The sequence below is a fragment of the Orbicella franksi genome, chromosome 10, assembly GCF_964199315.1.
Source record: "Orbicella franksi chromosome 10, jaOrbFran1.1, whole genome shotgun sequence".
NCBI classification, from domain to species: Eukaryota; Metazoa; Cnidaria; class Anthozoa; order Scleractinia; family Merulinidae; genus Orbicella; species Orbicella franksi.
In genome coordinates, this window is record NC_138154.1 from 5,855,011 (window position 1) to 5,876,156 (window position 21,146).

Consider the following 21,146-nt stretch of genomic DNA (forward strand, 5'->3'; position numbering starts at 1 on the left):
AGGAAGCGGCTACGATCAGTAAATAAATTTGAAGTACTTTTTATGAACTCATTGCGTTCCATCCTGTTTCTCAGCTACCTCCAACTCACCTGTTCGAGCTGTTTTTCTTGGAAGAATTTTCTAATCACAGTCTGTTTATTAATGCATTTGTTCATAACAATGCAAGTTGAGAATGGTTAGTTTTAACTTAGAATTATGCAAGAATTATTCTCATAAGTTTCTTCCATTTCTGTGGAACTAGTTATGATACTTTTTTTATTTGCAGGCTGGACACCAGAACAAGTAAAAACGTGGATTTGTAGTTTTTTTGGCGAGTCTGTTGGTCAAAAATTTGTTGAAGAAGAGATAGATGGAAAAGCATTATTAAGCAAACGCCTGGAAGAGGATACGACACTTGAAAAACTGGGGGTGACTACAATTGGGAAGAAAGAACGTTTCTCAAGGGAGCTCATGGCTGTTAAACCTGTTGTGAATGGTAAATATTCTTCCTTAGCCAAGTTCTTTCCAAACCTATTATTTAACTCTAGTTTTAACGAGAGCATTGCCAAGATTAGGCCATCCTCGAGAAATTTTGGGGAGTGGGGGAAAGGGGTCAAATCATTGCAGTAATCTAAATTTTTCTGCATTACGTGTATGAGGTATTCTTCTTCATCACACAGAGTATAAAATCACTCTTACAACTGGAAACCACATGTAATCTCAGAACTGTCAATATTATTTTATTGCTTTTTTCTAGATACCTCCCACCCTTTTGGTAGTGGTCACAAAAGAAAGAAGATTGAAAGATCATCATTCAAGGATTATGACAGGTTGCTTACAACAGAAGAAAGACAGTACTTAAATTGCAAGGAAAAGAGCATTTACAATACAAAGTAGGTATTAATCTAAAAAGTAATGCAAAGTCTTCTGTGTGCCATTCTGGTAGTTAACCTAAGGATCATGTTTACATAATTTTTATCTTGTGCTTTTATGAAACTGACTTGATTACTTGTAATGCCAAGAGCTTCTCACCACTTGGAACATTACACAAAGATGAAAATTTAAGATGATTTTATGTTATGAGTTGAATTTCTCTTCCAAATTGTTATAGTAACACTTGATGGTCAACTTAAGTTCTGATGACTTTGTGGTCCTGTGTCTAACAGAAAAAATATAATAAGATCAAACAGATGTTAATAAATAATCTCCTTTACCAGGAAAAAAAAGATTACAAAGGAAGTAGAGAAAAGATGGCCACGTGGAAGTGCCTTACCAGTTTATAGAAATAAGGCAGATGCTATCCAAGTAGACAAGTTTGTGGCAAAATTGGTCAAAGATGACACTCATCTTTTTCCAGAGTGTGGATTAGGTAAGGAAGCAGTCCCGGAAACAGTTTTAAAGAAAATCAGGGAGCAGAGACGCCATCACAAAGAATTACCCCTTACCAGAGAAGAAGTGCTGTCAACAGACAGTGCATCTGAGTCAACCGAGTCAGCTGGGTCCAGTAGTGGAAGTCCTAGTCCACCCAGATATGCATCTCAGTTGCAATGTGTGAAAACGTACAACCTTTACTTTGATGAAGGTGAGGGAATTACAGAAGTTATTGCTGCCAATAAATATTGACTTGCAGTTTTTTTGTTTCATGATCTTGAGAACCAAAAAACTATACTTAAATGTAGCTTATGAGACAAAGCAAGGCTAATTTTGTTATGTTTTCAAACCTCAATGTGGGATGGGTTTGTAAAACATGATTTCATTATAATTTTATTTAGTTTAGAGTATGGAGTGCCAGAAAATGTCCATGTAAGGTCATTGGAAATTCTAGCGGGGGAGGGGGGATCTTAATAGCCAAAATTTTTAAAGGAAACTTTGATGTATGAACTGGAATTTCTGTTGGGGTTTGGAAATTCAAACCTAAAAACCTTCCCTGAGAGAGGAATGGATATTTCCTGGAACACCACACTAATGACAATAATTATATTTTGCTGCCAAGAATGCATTCTTAAAGGTCAGAACAGACAAGGGGACTTGTCACAGCAACCTGTCTTGGTTAGGTAACAAATTAAGATAAAGAAGGATTTATTTGCCTATGCTTGGTTACAAAATGTATTTTTAATGCCATTGGTCTGTTTGTGAAAAAGGGGCCTATCCATAGTTCTCAATTAACATTTAAATGGTCAAGTGGCCTGGTTTGAGTGTATACTATGTGAATATAGCCTTTCTTTTAACATTTTGTTTATATTTATCCTAGACATGACTCAGACCACAGCAGATTTAATTGTAATGGTGGCTCTAGGAAAACCATCCATAAAAGAAGTGAAGATGGATCAATTACAAAAGATGAAAAAAATCTTCAACCTTGGCCTTTTACGAGGCAAGGACAAGATGACGCACATTAGAGCAATTGCAAATTTACTCCACAAGGAGGGCTATATTACCATACATGACTCTAAGGAGGAAGATCAGGGATCACTGACTCGTGATGATGTTAAAGTAGTCAAGGAGATTATTCTGGACGAGTCTACAGCAAAGGACTCTTAAAAATTGCTGAGTATGTACTTAACTGGATGTTTAAGTAGACTTGCCATAACAAGTAGGGGGTATTGTGTACCAATTCTGCAACACACTTTTGCAAGGCAAGATAGTTTACTGTTGAAATTTACGGTTCAAGTGTTCTTAGCTCTGCTCAGAAGTGTTCTTGAGTTTTCATCTTCAAAGTGCTTGTCAAAGAAATTCAGTTTTGTCATTGCCGTTTGTCAAGGACATTTTTCGGGACTTTGTGTATGTACATACATGACGGCAGTATTTTCTTAAAATATATGCTGGATGTATTCTATGTTTAAATAGTCTTGCAGCTACAAGTTGGTGAAAATGTTCACATTCTAGAAGATTTCTGTGAAGCAGGGTACTCCTTCGAGACCAGAGAGTTAACTGTTGAATTTGAAGCTGAAAGTGCATTAGTGGGGCTTAAAAGTATAAAATATATACCTATTTTTATCTTCCCCTGTTTGTCTGAAAACATTTGCACTTTAGCCAAAGTTGGACCAATAAAATGAAAAATAAGAGCATGACATATACTTTTGGGCCCCAGCAGAAGCACCCCAAAACTGTTAATAATTATCATTATTCTAAGCATACTGTCAGTTCAGATTTGTAATTTATCACTGACAAAGATTATAATCAAGGCATAAAATTGAGTGAATCCTTTTTAAAGAACAAAAGGCTTTACCTATATTAATAGCTATGTTTTTTTCCACAATGCAATAGAGAGCATTCTATTTCAGGATAGTTCTTTCTTTTTTAGTTTTTTTTGCTACTGTTTTTTATGGTACATCAAGTGTGGACAGTTTTTAACTTCATGATGTATCTGTAAGCCCAGTTCAAAATAACTTAGTAGTGAAAGGCAGAAGTCTTTTAACTTTGCACTTTTTTACCTGAAACAAACAACACTGTCACATGCATGAGCATGTAGCAGTTCTGTTATAGTTATTGTCAGCAACTTTGTAATTTAATTAATCTAATTGTTAATTTGCATCAATTTTATTGACTTAGATGCAAAAACAGATGATATTTTTGTAGTAACAATAAAAAATTACCAGAGAGTATGCTAAAATTAAGCTTTATCTGTTTATTTTTCACCTCTGTAAGATAAATTACATTACACTGGTCTTGACCCAACAAATGGACAGCTGGGGTGTTGCACATATATTTATTGCTAAATTGTGTGCAGCTGTGGTGTAGATATCAATTGGCTATTAAAATTTCCCAGGCGGGAAGGCTGCAAATCCCAAAACAGAAAACTCCAAAAACCAAGTTTGGTATGTAGAATACCAACCCTGGAATTACGTTAATTTCCATTATGGTTTTCCATTTTTCCAAAATAGGGAAAGTGGTTAGAAACCAAATTTGTTTAGATACAAATCCAAACATGTATTTAGTAGCAAATTTTAGTGTGGTTTTCTTACTTTACACAGTGGGTTCTGTTAAAATCCAGGTATGGGAAAAGAGAAAATCCATGTTTGGGAAAAGGAAAATCCCAGTATGTTGACCTGTTGCCATAAAATCCACATGAGGTTTTGTTTATTTCCAAGTATGATGTTCTTGCGCAAATTTTGGAAATCCATGTTTGGTATCTTGAGGATCCAAATTGGTATTCGGACGAAATCCATGTTTGGAGAACTTGTACTATTTCCATGTTTGGAAAATATTCAATTTCCACACAAATTCCATACAATATCCATACAAAATTCCAATTGGGAAATTTGCCAATTTTTCCAGTGTATTGATTATTATATATTTGAAAAGGTATTAAGAGAATGCAATGTGTGCCAATTAATAAGTGTAAATATTATCAGAATTATTCTTCTGCCTCCAATTGTTGACGTGGTCACCATGAAGACCCTTCAGTGCTTTGAAAACTACAGTTGTACCTCCCGCAAGCGGACACCCTCAGGACCAGAAATAGTGTCTGGTTAAGAGTGGTGTATGCTTCGGGAGGTTGAAAATATAGTGTTTGTTTGTAGCTGAGAACATAACTAAGTGTCTGCTTACGAAAGGGTGACCACCTAAGGGAGGTGTTTGTTGACGGAGGTTCAACTGTATTTCAGAAACGTTTTATTCATGGAAATTTTTTCATTCATGTTAAATTTTAGGACCAAAACAGTTCAGTTTTCGTGGATGTGGATGGAAAGCCATTGACTCAAGAAAGTGGTCAAAAGAGCACTGAGATTGGATACGCGCAATTGACAACTTGTTCAATGGAATATTTGGTGGTGATTTTTTGATATATGTGTATGATAAAAAGGGCACAAGCATTGACGAGAATATTGTGTCCGGCCTTTTAGAGTATAACCATTGTAGCTGGGAGACCGAATACATGAAGCAACTAACAGACGTTTGTGATGAAGTAACAGAATCAAATGCTCCTATGCAGAATTGTGGTCTGAAACAGCTGGACTTCACTGATGCAAAAACTGCCCCTACACCAAGTCAGGCCAAATCAAATTCTTCTGAAGAGAAAGATGAAGCTGGGCAAACAAACAGCTTTAACAAAGGCAGGGCAACACAGTCTTGTACTCAGCTGTCTTCTGCTCTATCCACAGCTTCAACAAGAGCTGAACTAGCTGCTTTGGACATGTTAATACCTCCAGTATCCTCTATCTCTAGCTTACGTACCTCTTTGCATGCTCAGATAGCATACGGTTATCTGTTCTTTATATATCCCTTTTCTCTGGTGCGATGTCCATGTGAAGCAGTTGCCACAGCGGCAGAGAAACTTCTGAGTGATGAGAAAAGAAAAGGAAACCATCCTTCTGGCATTGCAATTAAAGGATTTGGCCAGTTCACAGAAGAAGGCTTAAGGACTCTTCAAAAATTTGTGAAATTTCTGAAATGAAACGTAAGATAGCTGCAGAAGCTAAATGGCTTTCTGGACTCAATTGTACATTGAGAGAACTCACAGTTCTTCAATCAGACCTCTGGAATTGACCAACAACAAGCTCAGTTCTGAGATTTGATCCCAAATCTATTAATGTCATTTCTTTTTGTGATCTTGCTGAAGAAAGGTACATTGACAGCTTTATCGTTGACGTGTTTTTCAGTGGATGGGCTGACTTCTCAGGTGTCATCAACTGCCCTTCCATGTGTCAAAGAAGCACCAAGTCTCCTTGAATTATATCCTCATCACCCATCTCTCAAAGCAGAATTTTGGCACTCTACTCAAAATTTCAAGCGGTTTGGAATGCCAGGGGTAGCAGATACCCGAGGGTTACACTTAATTTCCCTTTGCTTTAACCCAGCCTGTACTCTCAGGGGTACTGAAAAATGTTTCCTCTCTGGCGAAACTGTCACCTTGATGTGGTGGAGAGAACTAAGTGTCTCTGTGACCTATGCTGATAATGAGTAATTTCCCAGAAGAAACACCATAACCAGGAAGGTCAAAGGAGAGAGACCAGGCAAAGAGCAGTCTCTTTTTTGGTACAAGATTACTGACTGTAGCAGATAACTTGCCATCACATTAACTAAGCCTGTGTTCCTTTTGGTAGCAGACACATGTACCTGAGGGTTACCATTAATTTTGTTATCACATTAACCAAGCCTGTGCTCCTTGGATAGATGATACCTGAGAATTTCAGTTAATTTGTCATTGAACTAATTTATAAATCCCATGCTCTCATAGACAACCTGTGAAATCTTTGCAAGCTTTGCAGCCAAATGTTGAGTTGGATTTGGGTAAGTTGCTTTGTAGAAACTAGTGCATTCATGTCCTTGCCAATCTTAAGGTCTGCAGCAGCTGTTGAGCTGTTTCCTTTACGATTTGGGTATGGCAAAGATAAGCAACATGGATAAACATAATGCAAGTTAATTAATTGAGTATAGCAAGGGAACAACATAAAACTTAATTAACCACTCCCCATGAGGATCTTTTCAGGGACAGTGAAAGAAATATAATCTTAATGTACTGGTACATGTAGGCAGTTGTTTAAGTTCAAATAAGTGACTGTGCACCACCGATAACCGCCTTCAAGTGAAACCACTGGAACACTTGGTGGCATGTATTCAACTGCAGCCGCTTGTCACATGTGAACATATAGTAGGCAATTTTTGAAATCCTTTCTCGAGCCTTTTTATTTGTTTTCTTTTTTTTTTTAAATATTTCACTATTTCAAAATAATTTGGCCTTACAGAATAAAAGTCACTCTGAGCATAACAATTATGCCACCAGAAATGTGTTTTAACATTAAATTGTATGAAATTTGTGGCAAAGTATCCTTAAACTTGATTTTGTTAAAATTGCAGTAAAATATATTGTACTGCATCTCTTGAGTTTAAATGTATCAATATCAACAATTTCACAATAAACAACACATTTGGTTTTTTTAATGCAGACCAGTGTTTACTTGGTGAGTCAATATCAATCAATACAACTCAAAGAACACCGGTAATATTGGCACTGCAATAGGAATAGATAAAAAACAGTTGTGACTTTACTTCTATCAATATTGCCAACAATATAGTTTGTGCTCTGATTGGCTGGTCCATTGCTATTGATTTTGATCAAAATTGATTCAAGTCTTTTCAATGATAAACCTAAACTTATTAAAGCAATTTGTGTGTGTGTTTTCAAAAAACAGGAAATAAGTAAAAGTCAAAACTTTTTAATATGCCAGAGTTTTACAGTAATATATGAAAGAAACAAATTATGCTATATACCAGTAGTCATTTCGTACTGGCCATAAACATTTTAAAGGTGCTGATGATCACTTAGGAGGCTCCACTTTCTTCCTTGTAATATGTATGAAGTGTGTAGACCAACTGAAGTGAAAATTGAATTAATGTTGAATATTAGAAGTTTATTACAAAGATTGCCCTTCATTTGAGACTGAAACTGTGTTGAGACAAGCACAGATTCCAATTATTGACTGCTATCAATTTTCCCAAAAACAATAATGATGCAGAGTATTTTTCTGATTGCAATTCAGCTTTTAATGTTGGCTACTTTTTTGTATGGATTGGGTTTTGGGTTTCCACATTCATTTCTATCAAGTAAACTCTGCCTTGCAAAAAGGTGTTGCTTGTATTTTTTTCTCCTTTTTACAGTTCCACTCAGCTGACGTATAAACAAATACACATTGGGCCACCAAATCAGATCTAACTTGTGGGTAGCTCTACATTCCCCATACCCGACCACTAAGTTGCTTCTACAGGTAATTCAATTCTGCCTTTGAATGTTTTTCCATGGGCTCTGTTTTGTTGTAGCAGCAAGTGCCTCTCTGGGATCCATTTCACTTGGGTAATCAGTAACTTGTGTGTCTCAATTCCATTGCACTTGTTCTCGAAGAGTGACAGTGTTTTGTTTTTCCAGGGCAACTTTAAGTATATTCAAGTTGAAAAGGCAGTATGTCACCTTTCTCGCTGAAGAGCTCAAAATAGGTGCTCACCAGTGATGCTGGTTTTTGATAGCATTAGGCTGTGGGTCATCCAGATTTCTGAGCAGTCGCTGGAAAAACTTTGACGGAACCATATTGAACTCCAATGTCTGCCAATTTCCAGTGAAAGGACATGGCCTATTTTATAATTCATGTTTTGCAAAAATGAAAATCCAATGGGATTCTTTAATTGCAAGTCGTCTGTTTTCTTAATGAAAGCAAATGTAATGGACTGAATGGGAGGTGGCAGGCTTTACTGAGAAGTATGATGAATGATGCACCATACATATGACTCCCTAAAAGAACTGCGTGAGAGACTATGGAATTTCTGTCCGGTCCCAGATAAATTTGACTTTACAATTTCTTGACAGTAACATTTTTTTCATAATTGATCGAAGAAAAAAAATGAAATGGCCTGCACTTTTCCATCAGAACAAACATGCAAGTTGTTTTTATAATCATTCACTACTGAAGACCAGTCGTCTTTTGTCCTTGTGCAAGCATGCGTTTAAATTGTCTCCCAAGCTGGCACTCGCGTGTTACCTCCGCTCCACTACTTCCCATTTTTTTAAAGCACTTGTGTGCATGTTTGTTATCTACCTCAGTTATACTTTGGACTGAGAAAGGATAGATATCATACTTGGCTGTCTGTTGCTAGAGTTAACTTACTTTTATGTCGTTAGTGATGAACTCCATTTATGCGTTCGGTGATACCAGCCAACCATGCTTTGTATTCAGCTTGTACCATGGGAGATCTTATGGCTTGGGGAACTGTCAGCAGAACTTCTTTATCATTCTGTAAAAACTGCCCGTTTTGGGTGTTGTTTGTTAACATGGTGTTGCTCAAAGTGCTTTAAAAGTGCATGGAAAGTTCTTAACTTTTTTGAACACTCGTCATAGCGAAGGTACACGCATGCATCAGCCATGTTAAAAGTGCACTGATGGTCGATGGTGTTGAATGGCGAACGCTTGTTGTGTTTCTATTGTTATTCTACCCAATAAAATAAAAGAATTTTTTCTTCACTGGGCTGGGAAACAATGGACCCTTGTTATGTTTTCAATGTGCCACGTAGTTTACCAGTCAGTTCACCGTCATTTTCCCTCACCCCAACTCGTGATGGAATCGGGAAGAAAACGCAAATTAAGATGGAAAGAATTTACCAAAGAGCAACTTGCACAATTCAGGAAGCTTCGGAAAGAGCAAAAACAAGAGGAGAAGGAAAAGAAAGAATGGTCCAGCAGAGGTGGAGGAAATGACGATAACACCTCGCACGCCACAGCAATGAGAAGAAAAGAAAACTAGAGGAAGCGGAAAATTGTTTGCCGGGAGGAAAGAAAATGGATTGTGCATTGCTAGAGAAGAATCACATCCCAGTCAACCAGCAAATGCATGTCACAGAGACGAGAAGAAAACAAAACTAGAGGAAGCGGAAAAAAACTTGCCCAGAGGGAAGAAAATGGTACATGCATTGCTACAGCAAAGTAAAAAGAATGGAGAAGACACAGTCAGACGTGAGGCTTTGAGACGGAAAGTTCATGCGTCCACGAAACTAAAGAGAGCGACAACACAAAATTGCTGGAAATCAGTGCAGCCAACTTGATGCGTACCGCAGCAGCAAAGTCCATCAGGAGTGGAACTTTTGGTACTTGCTACCTGGGCAAGTATCGGGAACTGACATTGTTATAAAACAATATAAAGAAAGAAGTTGTCAAGGCGGTGAACTCTTGTCATTCCTACAAAGGGAGGCAAAACATGAAGCCAATGTTTTACTGTGGTTAGGAGATCACCCAGGTATTCCACTTCTATTTGGTGTATGTCTAAAAGAAAAGCCAGTGAGGGTTGTCATGAAATTCCATGGAGACAGAAAAGATAGCCTAACAGTTTACAAAGCGGCTAAGAACAACCTCATTAGTGAAAAGAAAGAATGGAACACTATTCTTTGTGAGACCGCCGATGCCTTGGATCATGTACACCGTTGCAGTTATGCCCGCAATGATCTGAAATCGAACAATGTTGTTGTAGAAAAATGCGAAGATGAGCAGCTTCACCCAGTAATAATCAATTTTGGTAAAAGTGTTTTGTTAATTAAAGCAAAGAATCCTATGGCGAAACCAATGCAAATAAGGGGCCAGTACAAGAACAATTACATTGCTCCAGAACTTGTTGATGGTACTGGAAAACCATCCACTAAAAGTGATATCTACGTGCTGTCTTTCCTGATCAAATCTGTGTATAGACTTTTACATTTTCGAAACGTTGTTGCTGTGAAGAACGCTTTAGTGACATCGCCTGAAGAAAGACCGACAATCAAAGAATTAAAATCGGCTTTAAGTGCTGACTATTAGAGAGGTGCAAACTTTTTGCCAATTTATAGCAATGAGGCAGTAACATTTCGTTTCATTTCAATTTGATTTCAAAATCGCTTTTGTTTTATGCTTCCAGGATAAAGGAAAGTGTTGTCAGTGTATTTTTTCAGGTTCCTTTTTATAGTCCAGCTAACTGTTGCAATCAAAAGTGATAGCTAGCGTGCACAATAGATGCACATTGTATTGTGTCATCTCATCTTAGCTTTAGCTTCTAGTGTTTCATGCTGTGGAAAGGCTAATGATACTTGGTAAATGAAATAATTTGAATAAATTGTTTTGGACATGGTCACAACGTAATTATTTAATTTCCAGTTTAGCCTGTAAAATTAGTAAGCGTAAGTTGCAATATTGTTCGCGCTCTCGGTTCTGCATGTTATGTTCATGCTAGTCTCCGTCTTCACGCAAAAAAACACCAGCCAAATTATTCTTATCCCTGATTTATTGTAACCATCACTCAGCACTGTCATCTTTTACAGTACATGACTAATAAGAAAAACACCTCATCTGATGTTCATGAAGCTACAAGGCGTCAAACCATGGCATAGAGTTACTTATGCAAATTGGCTGACGGCACATTCAATGTGCCCTCAGCTAATTTGCATAATAGGTTTTGAGCCTTTTAAAGCTCATCATTGTTAAACGTTAAAGCTTTGACAGTTGCAGGTTTCTTACTGTTTTCTACAAACAAACAAGTTGAATAATCGCACCAAATAGCGAGAATACATTTTTCTAATACGTTTATCTAATTTACAAATAAGTTGTGATTATATATGAATGAGTATCGTTGCTATTAAAGTTGTCATCATATCAACTATACCATCAGTGTATTTTTATCTGTTTTACCATACTACCGTCTCATCAAAATCTTTTGAACACATCCAGGACTTCTAATAATAGCCCACTTTCAAAAAGAGTGTAAACCTGTGGCGAGTATCAGTGAGGGATCAATTATGGGATCATTTGGGCGTGCTTGTGCATTTGTTTTCAACCTAATGCACCCCCAAACGATCCCACAATTGAGCACATGCCTTCTCTAGCCCAGGCTTCCACTATTTTCGAAAGTGGGCTATGTAATTGCATGATCTGCTGCTAAGAATTTTGGACATGATGTTTGCAATTGCTCAACCATCAGAAGGGCTATTTTCTTGGGAAATCTTCAGAATTTCCCAGTTAAGCTTTGACCGGAACTATGCAGAACCTGAGCAATGTTCACAAAAAAATCACCGAGACTTCAAGTGATGCCCAGTAACCACAAGGGAGCTTTTAACACTGTTATTACATTTGAGGTCAACTTGTATTACATTTACAGTTGGTCAGCTTGCTACATTTAGCGTTAAATTGTATTACATTTATGGTGGGGTAAATTATTACATTTACAGTTGATTTTTATTGCATTTGTGGTTAGCATTACATTTAGAGTTAATTTTTGTTACATTTACAGTTGGTATTACATTTAGCGTTGTTTATTACTTTTAGCAGTGATACAGACCTGAACAAGTGCCTCGCTCATGGCTGGAGTGAATCTGGAGCTTCTCGATTTTTTCCCCGAAGACATCTATATATTTACAAAAATTAAATAACAATAAATATTATCACTAATGTCACTGTGTGATTTTAAAGTACAGTGCCATATTTAGCTTATCTCCATAGCATTGTTAAATGGCTAATTTAAGTGGCTTTTTTATGTAATGTTTCTGTTAAGTGAAATGTAATATTTTTTATCGTTTTGCACTATGTGTTTTTTTGGAAAAACCAAGAAGCGCTTAGAGAAATGTTTAAGCCCAAGAAAAGAAAAGAAAAGAATTGATTTAAACACTAAACAATAACAAGCATGGATTAGGGAAATGTAATACAGTATTGTGAATAAGTAATGCAAGCGAAATGCGTGAATTTCATTCTTTGTTTTCCCGATTTTTTGCATGAAAATTCGTGCAAAAGTTCAAGCTGAAAGTCGCGACATTTTGATAGAACAAAGAGCGATTTTTCCTTGAACTTTTGTTGTCTCACTGACAAATGGTGTTATTTCGCTAGCCAGGACATGAAATTTCTCTAGAAATTCAACAATACTTCAGTAGCCTTCTTGTGAACTCCTCTATGTGATCGATACATTCAAATGGTCACGTAACTTACACAAAATATATTGTTTATTGTTCAAAACTGCACCATGAATCGAAGCTTATAACTTACAAATAGTATTATCAATCGCTTACCGGATAAAACATGCAGCTACACTGTGAAAGGTTACACGATATTTGCGAAGTCTTTTAAAACAAGTTTGCTGACTTTGAGTTGAGATATGGTGCTGCCAACACACAAGACCAACACTTACCATTTTCATAAAGTCGGCAAGCTCTGTTTGTTCCACATAAAAACGAAAACATCAGCAGTTCTTTGTGTTAAATCCACTAAAGCAAATTGACATCAATGATCCGATAAAGCCCAAATTCTGAAGCGTGAAGGTTTGCTATGAATGCTTTCACAACGATGTACATTTGAGTAGATGCCGATCACTCAGAACAATGTCCTTGTGTTTATTCGATCCAGTTCCCTTACAGCTGTACGCGGATCCAGCCATCACTTTGTCTCTGCCGATGAAGTAGCGGAGAAAAGCAACCGCCAGAATTACATCTGTATTCACATAACTAGTGTTGTTTGTGAATGTGTGGCTTTGCATTTTTTTTCTAAGGCTAGAAAACCAACGGTAAATTTAAGTCAAGATTCAAAAATAAGGTCGCATTTTTCGACTGCGGACAGTCTTATTACATGTGCATTGTAGCCTAAAGTCCGTTTTAAATCTAAACAAAAGAAAACTGTGACTACATTACAGTTAACTTTTTTCATATCTGAAAAGTTCTAGAAAAAAACTATTTTTTCAATACTACAAATATAAGTTACTCTGTTGTTGAAAAAGAAAACTCCACAGTTCAACAAAAAAAAGAAACAAAACAATGGCAATAATCTTCTTAAAGAGTTCTAATTTGTGTAAGAAACTAACAGTTTCATGTAATGTTTTACTCAAACTGTCAGCTTTAAAACACTAATTTAAAGGATCGATTACACATGCGTGTTTAATTGAAACAGTGCAAAAAAAAAGGAGGGATGTAAAACTTCACTGTGTGACCATGCAAAGGGCAGCAACTTTTGGTTAGAGAAATTAGCAGTTGCAGAAACTGCAATTTATTTTTCTCAACTTTTGTAGTCTGTTCTAGGCTCTCGAATAGTCGGCGGTGAGCGAGATAATTGTTCTCTCGTTCAGCCGCTTTTCTGCTCGCCCCGCCTATTTGACAGCCTGCAACAGGCGATTACTTTTTGTTGGTATGCATTCAAAGTTCGGCCAATTTAATAAAGTATTCAAAGGAAATTATGGCGTGCATGTTTAGTATGTATGTTTTAAATGAAGGGATGGCTTGTTACTGTAATTCATTAAATTCTGTATTGTATAAAACACAAAGATCTGCTTTGGTCATTGACTTTTGTCAGATGTGGTGGCTCCTAAAAGAGCCGTTTTTAGCGACCTACAGTGCAATGTCCAATACACATTAGATGAAGCAGGGCACGGTGGCTCCAAAAAGAGCCGTTTTTAAAACTTGGTGGCAGCACCTTCAAACTCCACCACAGCTAGAATGGCCTTGTGCAAAACGTGATCAATATATTTTGCACATTTCTGCGGTGTGACTTTCTACGCCCAGAATTTCTTGATGCTGTCCATCAACTCTTGTTGTTGCATGACTTCACTTTGGTCTCCAAAAAGAGCTTGAGTTCGTGCCACAAGTTCTTGATCGGGTTGAGGTCAGGACTTTCCGCGGGTGTTTTCCACCAGTTGATGCCATTCTCCTCAAAGAAGGCCCTTGCTCGCTTAGAGGTATACTTTGGGTCATTATCTTGCATAAGACAATGATCAGGCAGCTTCTTTCTAACAAACGGGACCAGAGTGGTTTTAAGAATGTTGCAGAAGAGAACAGCATCCATGATGCCATCAAAGATGCAAATCTTTGTGGCACCATGTCTACTAATCCCACCCCAAACATGAACTTTAACTGGATGCTTCAGCTTTGGTTTGCACTTCATCGGCTCATCGATCTTCCTGTAGCAGGTACGGCGGTACTGCTGAAGGGAAACAGAGAATTTGTCGGAGAAGATCACATTGTCAAAAGTGTCTCCACTTTCCAACACACGCCGAGCATACTCCAGTCATTTCGTCCTGTTTGGGGTTCGGATGAGCTGACAATACGCCATCTTCTACAGAGTCCAACCAAGCTTCTTTCTCATTCTTTGCACAGTGGCTGAACATATGGAAATTCTGTATTTCGAATGTCAGACAACTTGCCCCCTGGACAATTAGCCCCGGACAACTCGCCCCCAATCTTCAGACAACTGGCCCCCAATATGAAAACACCTGTGTTACATTGGAAAATATATTTTTATGCTCATAAGGTGATAAATTATGTGCAGCAAGTATGCACCATACAACTGTAAGGAAACACCTTAAATTCTTGTATTAACTTTCAGAATATATTTTAATCGATCATTGTACTAACCATCCTCCACAGGGCCTGTGTCCAGTGGAAGGAGCACCCCATCAGCTCAGTGTCCGGCGGGACCTGGCAGACCACACTCCACATCCCCTTTTCAAAATCTAGGGTTACCTTCTTCACTCTTGGCTGGTAAGGCAGGATTGACAAAAGTGCCTCTAGGACTGATTTGTGGTCTCGCTTCTTCCTTCCTGACTTGATAACAAAACGTGAGGCAATTGTTTCACGTGGTCATCGTTCTTGACAAAGGCATTCTTGGTCCACAACTGAAAGCGGGTGACGACAAAGTTTAAACGTTACATCCACATACCAGCTCTTTGATTTGCTAAAAACTTGCAACTGCTGGTCTGGTGCGAGTATCAAATGACGGCGTCCACATATCTGAAACACAAAGCGAATTTATTAGCCCCTTAAAGGAAAAATGTCTCACGCCTGAAAATACAAAATAATGACGTCACAGAGACCATTTGGCCACGCGCAAAATGTTCAAAAATTTAAGGCCTCGGTGTGAATTTTTGAACCCTAAAAATAGCAAATCCTCTTCTCAAAAAGGAGGGAAACGATTGAAAATGAAATATAAGGTATGTAAGCTATGTAAGAAATCTGGTAGTTAATTTTAGAATGCACTTTAATAAGAAAGTTTATTCTTTTCATAGCCCTTGTAAACAGTTTCCAAGAGATGAACATTCTATCACACAGTCTTGCTAGTCTTTTCTTCGCGAAAAATTGTAATGCATGTTTAATTTTTGACTATCTCACCTTAACATCTTTGCAAAAGAAGTTATCAGGGATGTGCTCCGTCTCCAATTCAAACTCCAAGTCTTTGGGATCTTGTGGGTGCAACTGCTCACAGAAACGGTTGGCTGTTCACTGTGGGCTGTCTACACATGGCAGGCTGGGGCAAGGGGTGTCAGTTAATTCGCTAAGAAGGATATCGTTTACCACCGCAGAAGCAGGCCTGAAAACGTCCTTCGATGCTTCCTGTTTTATTATTGATTTGATCTTAGCAGCAACTGCTGCTCCCACTGGAGCTGCATGGTTATGGTCGTTCTTGCCAAATTCAAACACATTCTGAGATCTTTGAATCACCATAGCGCTGCAGCGGTTACCCTGAAAAAAGTAAGAGAAGATCAGGATCAGTATTCACAGTGTTGCAAAGTAATTTGAAATCAGTAATTAAAATGTTAGCAACCGTTTGTACAGTAAAATAGTCAAGAGTAAATCATGATCAGTATTCACAGTATTGTTAACTTGCAAACTCCAAACGTTACACTCTCTGGGCACTGGTTCAAATAACCAAACAAACAATTTCTTACCATTGGTCATACAGTGCATTACCAATCCGTGGCACTGACGTGCTGCCTTTTCACGTCATAGCTATATCCCCAACTGTCAATGAGTTTTCGTCTCCCCCTTTCACTACCACCCTCCACAGTTTCGAAGGCAAGCAGTTGGTTGACTGGTTCCACTGGTACTGGCACAGGCTCCTTGATGGATGATTCTTTGATAACTGGCTGGGCCGGGGGATCATAAACTGTGGACTGATCTGCATAGTCGGCTGATTCACCATTCACTGGAGGGTTGGTGGACTGCTCTGCAAATAAGTAGGCTGATTCATAGCTCACAGGAGGGTTGGTGAACTGATCTGTGAATAAGTTGGCTGACTCATCTCTCACTGGAGGGTTGAATTCTTCAGATAGTAAGATGTCCGTTGATGTCTCCATGACTCTGGTGCTTTCTGCGATTGGACACCTATCCAGTATCAAAAATCCTTTGTGAAATCAGGCACCAGTATTCTTGAACCACGAATGTCAACCGCAATTAAGACGTTTTCTCATTTTACTTGCCTTGGCGCTACCATGATAGGATTACTAAGTGTCTTTACTCTTACAGAGCCGGTGAATTACTTGAAAATCTGAGCACAATCACTATTTGCGCAAAAGTACTTGTTTAGAATATTTTATCGCACGCACACTAATTCTTTGGCTGACGTTAAAAACAACCACTTGATTTAAACTTGAAACTATACTTGCGATGTTCGCCTGTCATAAAAACAAGTTTAGATGTCACTTACCAGTGTCACAGGTCCTATGATTCCATTTCAGGCAACCATTGCACTGAACACCTTGCTGCCGTTCTCTCATGGGTTCTTTACACAGTATACAATTGTTGCTTACGGAAGTCATTCTAGTTGTTCATGTGTTGTAGTTCTCAGATGATTCTTGGTCTGTGATCAATGATTGAGTGACTGTCTTGTTAGCCTTTCAGTTTTTTTATAAACAAATCATCTTAAACGTGATTTGTTTTTTTCATTCATTCACTTGAATAGGTGCTAAATAGGTGCTAGAGGTAAATTATGTTTTGTCTAAATATTCGTGACACTTGTTCACTTTAAGAGGCTTCATACAAAAGTTACTTTGCTCCGTACAGAAGTTGTTTTGCTCCATGTAAGAAATTAGTGAAATATTAATTGTCGTGAACTTTTTGTTTTGGACAGGTTAAGGTCGTATTCTGAATTTTCAAATAAACAAGTCTTTGAAAGGTCGGCGTGTTGTGCCGGAAAAAAGTCTCACCTTGAATTAACAGAAGTTCACACATTATGCGTGGGTATGTGTGGCAAGAAAACAACAATACAGTTTTGTGCAACTACACAAGCAATGAATCAAATACATTTTTAATTAATAAAAAAGGTTTTGATGGTAGTTTATTAAACAACGTGCGTAAAGCTGTGGATGGTTTTCAAATTTTTTCAAATACGATCGCTACAACTGAATTGCAAACATGTCTAGCCTGCGAAACACTTTGTTCCTGGCCCAAGTGGCATTTCATGAGAAAACATCAGTCAGGCAAATACAATCTTGTAAGGATGTATACACTTTAATAATATCATGGAGCGAACTGATTTTTGGTTGGGCCGAAGTGACTGGGGGCGAAATGACCATGGGGTGAAGTGACTGGATACCATGTTAACTAATAATAAGAGCATGCGTGCATGCTTCCTGAGAGGTAAGCTGTGCTGTGTCTATCCGACATAAGCAGTTAGATCTGTTTCACTTCAGTTACTTTAAATGTTGCAGCTGGATTACAAAATGGTCATGTTCATGTGTTTACACGATCATTACAATTGAAGGCTACAAACGTAAGTCTTGGTCTCGTAATGTACTTTAAAAAACAAACTTTCTTCTTCTTTCAAAAAATTATTACCTTATGAGCATAAAAATATATTTGTCCAACGTAACATAGGTGTTTTCATATTGGGGCCAGTTGTCTGAAGATCGGGGATGAGTTGTCTGGGGCTAATTGTCCAGGGGCTGAGTTGTCCAGATACCCCGTATTTCTCCAGCTTCTTCTGGATCTGGCTGCTTGTCATCTCATCATTTTTTTGCATTTCCTGATCAATGAAAGCTTTGCTTCCTTAGACAACTTTTTAGGTCTTCCAGAATGCAGTAAATTTGCCATGGAGCCTGAAATTCATAGTTTCTTAATGATTCGAGTAACGCTAGTGAGACTAGTCAAGCCTTCATTCTTCAAGGACCTTAATATTGCAACTGGGGTGAGACCTTGTTTGTCAAGGACCTCGATTCGAGTTCTTGTATAATCTGATACTTTTGGCATAATCTCTATTTCACAGGCTATTCGAGTGCTTGAAGGCAAATGAACGCGAAACCTGTTGTCTGTTCTATGATACCTATAATAACAAACCTCCGCAGGGACTAGGACTACGGTGTGAAACCTCGTGTGTTATTACACAACATGTGTCGTTCTCGGCAGCTTCTCAAGTGAGTGTCAACTTTTCATAATGATACCACCCGCAAATTTTTTCTTGTCGACTAACAAGGTGAGTTTTAAAGAGAAGTTGCTCAACTTAAGACTGAATTTAAATTTGTAAACTTGTCCTGGCTGTGTTTCAGGTAGGCTCGATTTCTGCTGCTCTCTTGAGCTCCTTTCCCCAACAGCAACTGGTAATTGAGCTTGTTCCAGGCTGCGACAACACAACATCGAGAAGGATGATTCCTATTTACATCACAGCAAACTTTGCACGAAACTGCGCGAGTTTTCGCTTGAAAATTTGCTTCGAACTTTTGAGTAGAAGGAATAATCGCTCGAAAGTTCCCAGCATATTATTGCACACCGCGAACTATTGCACGAAAGTTCAGGCGGATTGAAACAATAGACGTCACGAAAATGAGGCGAAATATCGTGAATTGTCGAAGAGATTTCTTTTCCAGCGAAATTTCCTTGAAAAGCCAGGAAAAGCGCGAATTTCGCCGAAGTTTGTTTGCATCACGTTTTCACAATACTGTAATAATTAAAAGAAAAGTAACATACCTTGAAATGCCACAAAAACGTCTGTTGCAAAACAACAGCCCACTTCACTGGCAGACATGCACTACGCCGTAATTTTTTTTCCTGTGCAAATTAAACGAAGCTTGCCAACATGGCCACAACAGATTTCACAATACATAAAGAAAAGCAATTGAAATATTTTAAAGCATCAAACAGAACTTCCCTGAATTTCAATACACCTACCTTTAACACTGTTGCATTCTAAAATAATGTTAAGATGTCATCTCTAATTGAGAAGTTTCAGAATGAATGAATGAATGAATATCTGGATAAGGAAGAGTGGCTGTAATCCAAAAGCACTCTGAAACATACCATCCTGGTCTCCACTTCAGAGCCCTCATATTGCAACTCTGATGCAACTCAGAAAAGTAAAACTAACAGATTGGATTACAAAAAATCTTAGAGAATGTTTACAACTAGTCGCAACACTAGACAAAGTATCTCTCACTTTTATTCAGACACTTCAAAAAACTGCTCAATTTCATCTCCATCGTTGATCTTTATCATTCCCTCTTCCAACAGCTCTTAAATGGAAATGTCATAGGGGTTTTGGCTGTCTTTTCTTGTTGAAAACACAGGTAAATGATGCATTTAGAACAGTTTTTATCTAGTTGGTATTGAAGCATACTTTGCCCAGGCAAAAACTATTTTTGTCCCAAGAAACTTGAAAACGTCAATAATAATAATAATAAAAAAAAACAGAGAATTACAGGAGAAAACTCAAACTTAGGATAGTTATGCCTGACAAACCAAGGTTGCCATGGAAACAAGGCAGAGTCCATGAATAAGGCTTTTTTTGGCTCAGCTTTTTCCACCTAACTTATATACTCAGTAATATAGCTTGTTTCAATGTATTTTGATTACTTTTCTTGTTATCAACATTTAAAGCTTCCCCCTCAACTTCCAGTACCCTGGTTACAGGGTACAAATGCTGTATAAAATTTAGTTTCAAAACCATCAGTAGGAAAATCAATCTCTAGTTAATGGTTTGGAAATATATTTCCTTTAAATAATTTACTTTGGAATCACTGATTGGTTGTTAATTGTGTGGCTGGTGTCTAAAAATCCCTCCTAATAAGGAATTAAGACTTTGACAGGAACTCCGTAGTAGATAATTTCTCTCAAATTGTTTCGTAAAAAAGCTTCAACCTTAGTATTTTTTTCTTGATATTACTAGACTAAGGGCTGAACTTTGCAGGGATACTAAGATTTCAAGGTATAAAACATGGGCATGGAAAATATGCGGTCTGAACAACAGGCCACTTGCAGTTCCTTCCCATATGCTTTGAATAGGACCAAGTTGTGATAACAGCCACAGGCTAACGAAAAAGTCCTGTGAGCTATTGTTTTCACCCAGAAACGCCCAAGGATAGGGCATTACAAATATGGTTTCGGTTTTCCCTAAAGTTAATTTTACATTGCTAAAAGAGAGATTGAAAAGCGGCCAAAATTACACTGAAAATCAGCCTCTGGGGACCCCTGAGGGGCTGATATCCAGAACTCAGGTAAAAAAGGGTTGTTGAACCTAAACCTTTGGCATATTACAGAAGTCCACATAACAACTTGAAATCCGACCCAAAGTTATTTTAAGCCTGTTCTCGAACGTTCTAGAATGTTCTACACAATAACATCTGATATCCTAAGTAAGATGTAAAACATGTCCTAATAAATCAACATAAGGATCAATAAGTCTTCGAATCAACAGTCCATCATCAAAATAAAAGAATGCGAATAAACTCGCAAGCTCATAAAGCTAGAGTGAGCATGTGAGTCCCTAAAATGTCACACAATGTCACAAGTCTTCCACAAAAGCGCATTTTTATGGTTATCGTTTAAAACTGATTTTCTACCTTGAAACAACATTAAATAGCAGATTAATTGAACGCAGAAGTAGTCCTTGAGTAACATTACGTTGAGGTTCAACATAAGTTTTTATCAATTTTTTTTGTTGAAAAAGGAAGGAAAGCGCACTTTTTTTTTATTTTGATCCTTC

General features: G+C 37.8%; 3 protein-coding genes and 1 pseudogene across 4 annotated transcripts in view; 3 read left to right on the forward strand and 1 right to left on the reverse strand.

The window, feature by feature from the left end:
* LOC145501088 (uncharacterized) overlaps positions 1 to 21,146 on the forward strand; it is a 461,598-nt gene that overhangs the window by 250,317 nt on the left and 190,135 nt on the right. The window lies entirely within an intron of this gene.
* LOC145501503 (uncharacterized) lies at positions 160 to 2,520 on the forward strand. Its single transcript, XM_081480968.1, has 5 exons — positions 160 to 175; positions 266 to 475; positions 737 to 872; positions 1,188 to 1,561; positions 2,231 to 2,520. Exons 1-5 carry the CDS (start codon positions 160 to 162, stop codon positions 2,518 to 2,520), a joined length of 1,026 nt encoding a protein of 341 aa, XP_081337094.1.
* On the forward strand, positions 9,025 to 10,253 carry LOC145501504 (uncharacterized). The gene is made up of 2 exons (XM_081480969.1): positions 9,025 to 9,151; positions 9,688 to 10,253. The coding sequence occupies exons 1-2, from the start codon at positions 9,025 to 9,027 to the stop codon at positions 10,251 to 10,253; spliced, it is 693 nt and encodes a 230-aa protein (XP_081337095.1).
* Positions 13,198 to 15,898, reverse strand: LOC145500628 (uncharacterized; annotated as a pseudogene). Its single transcript, XR_014051130.1, has 2 exons — positions 15,566 to 15,898; positions 13,198 to 15,187 (listed from the first exon to the last, which is right to left on the reverse strand). The product of XR_014051130.1 is annotated as an uncharacterized LOC145500628 (transcript).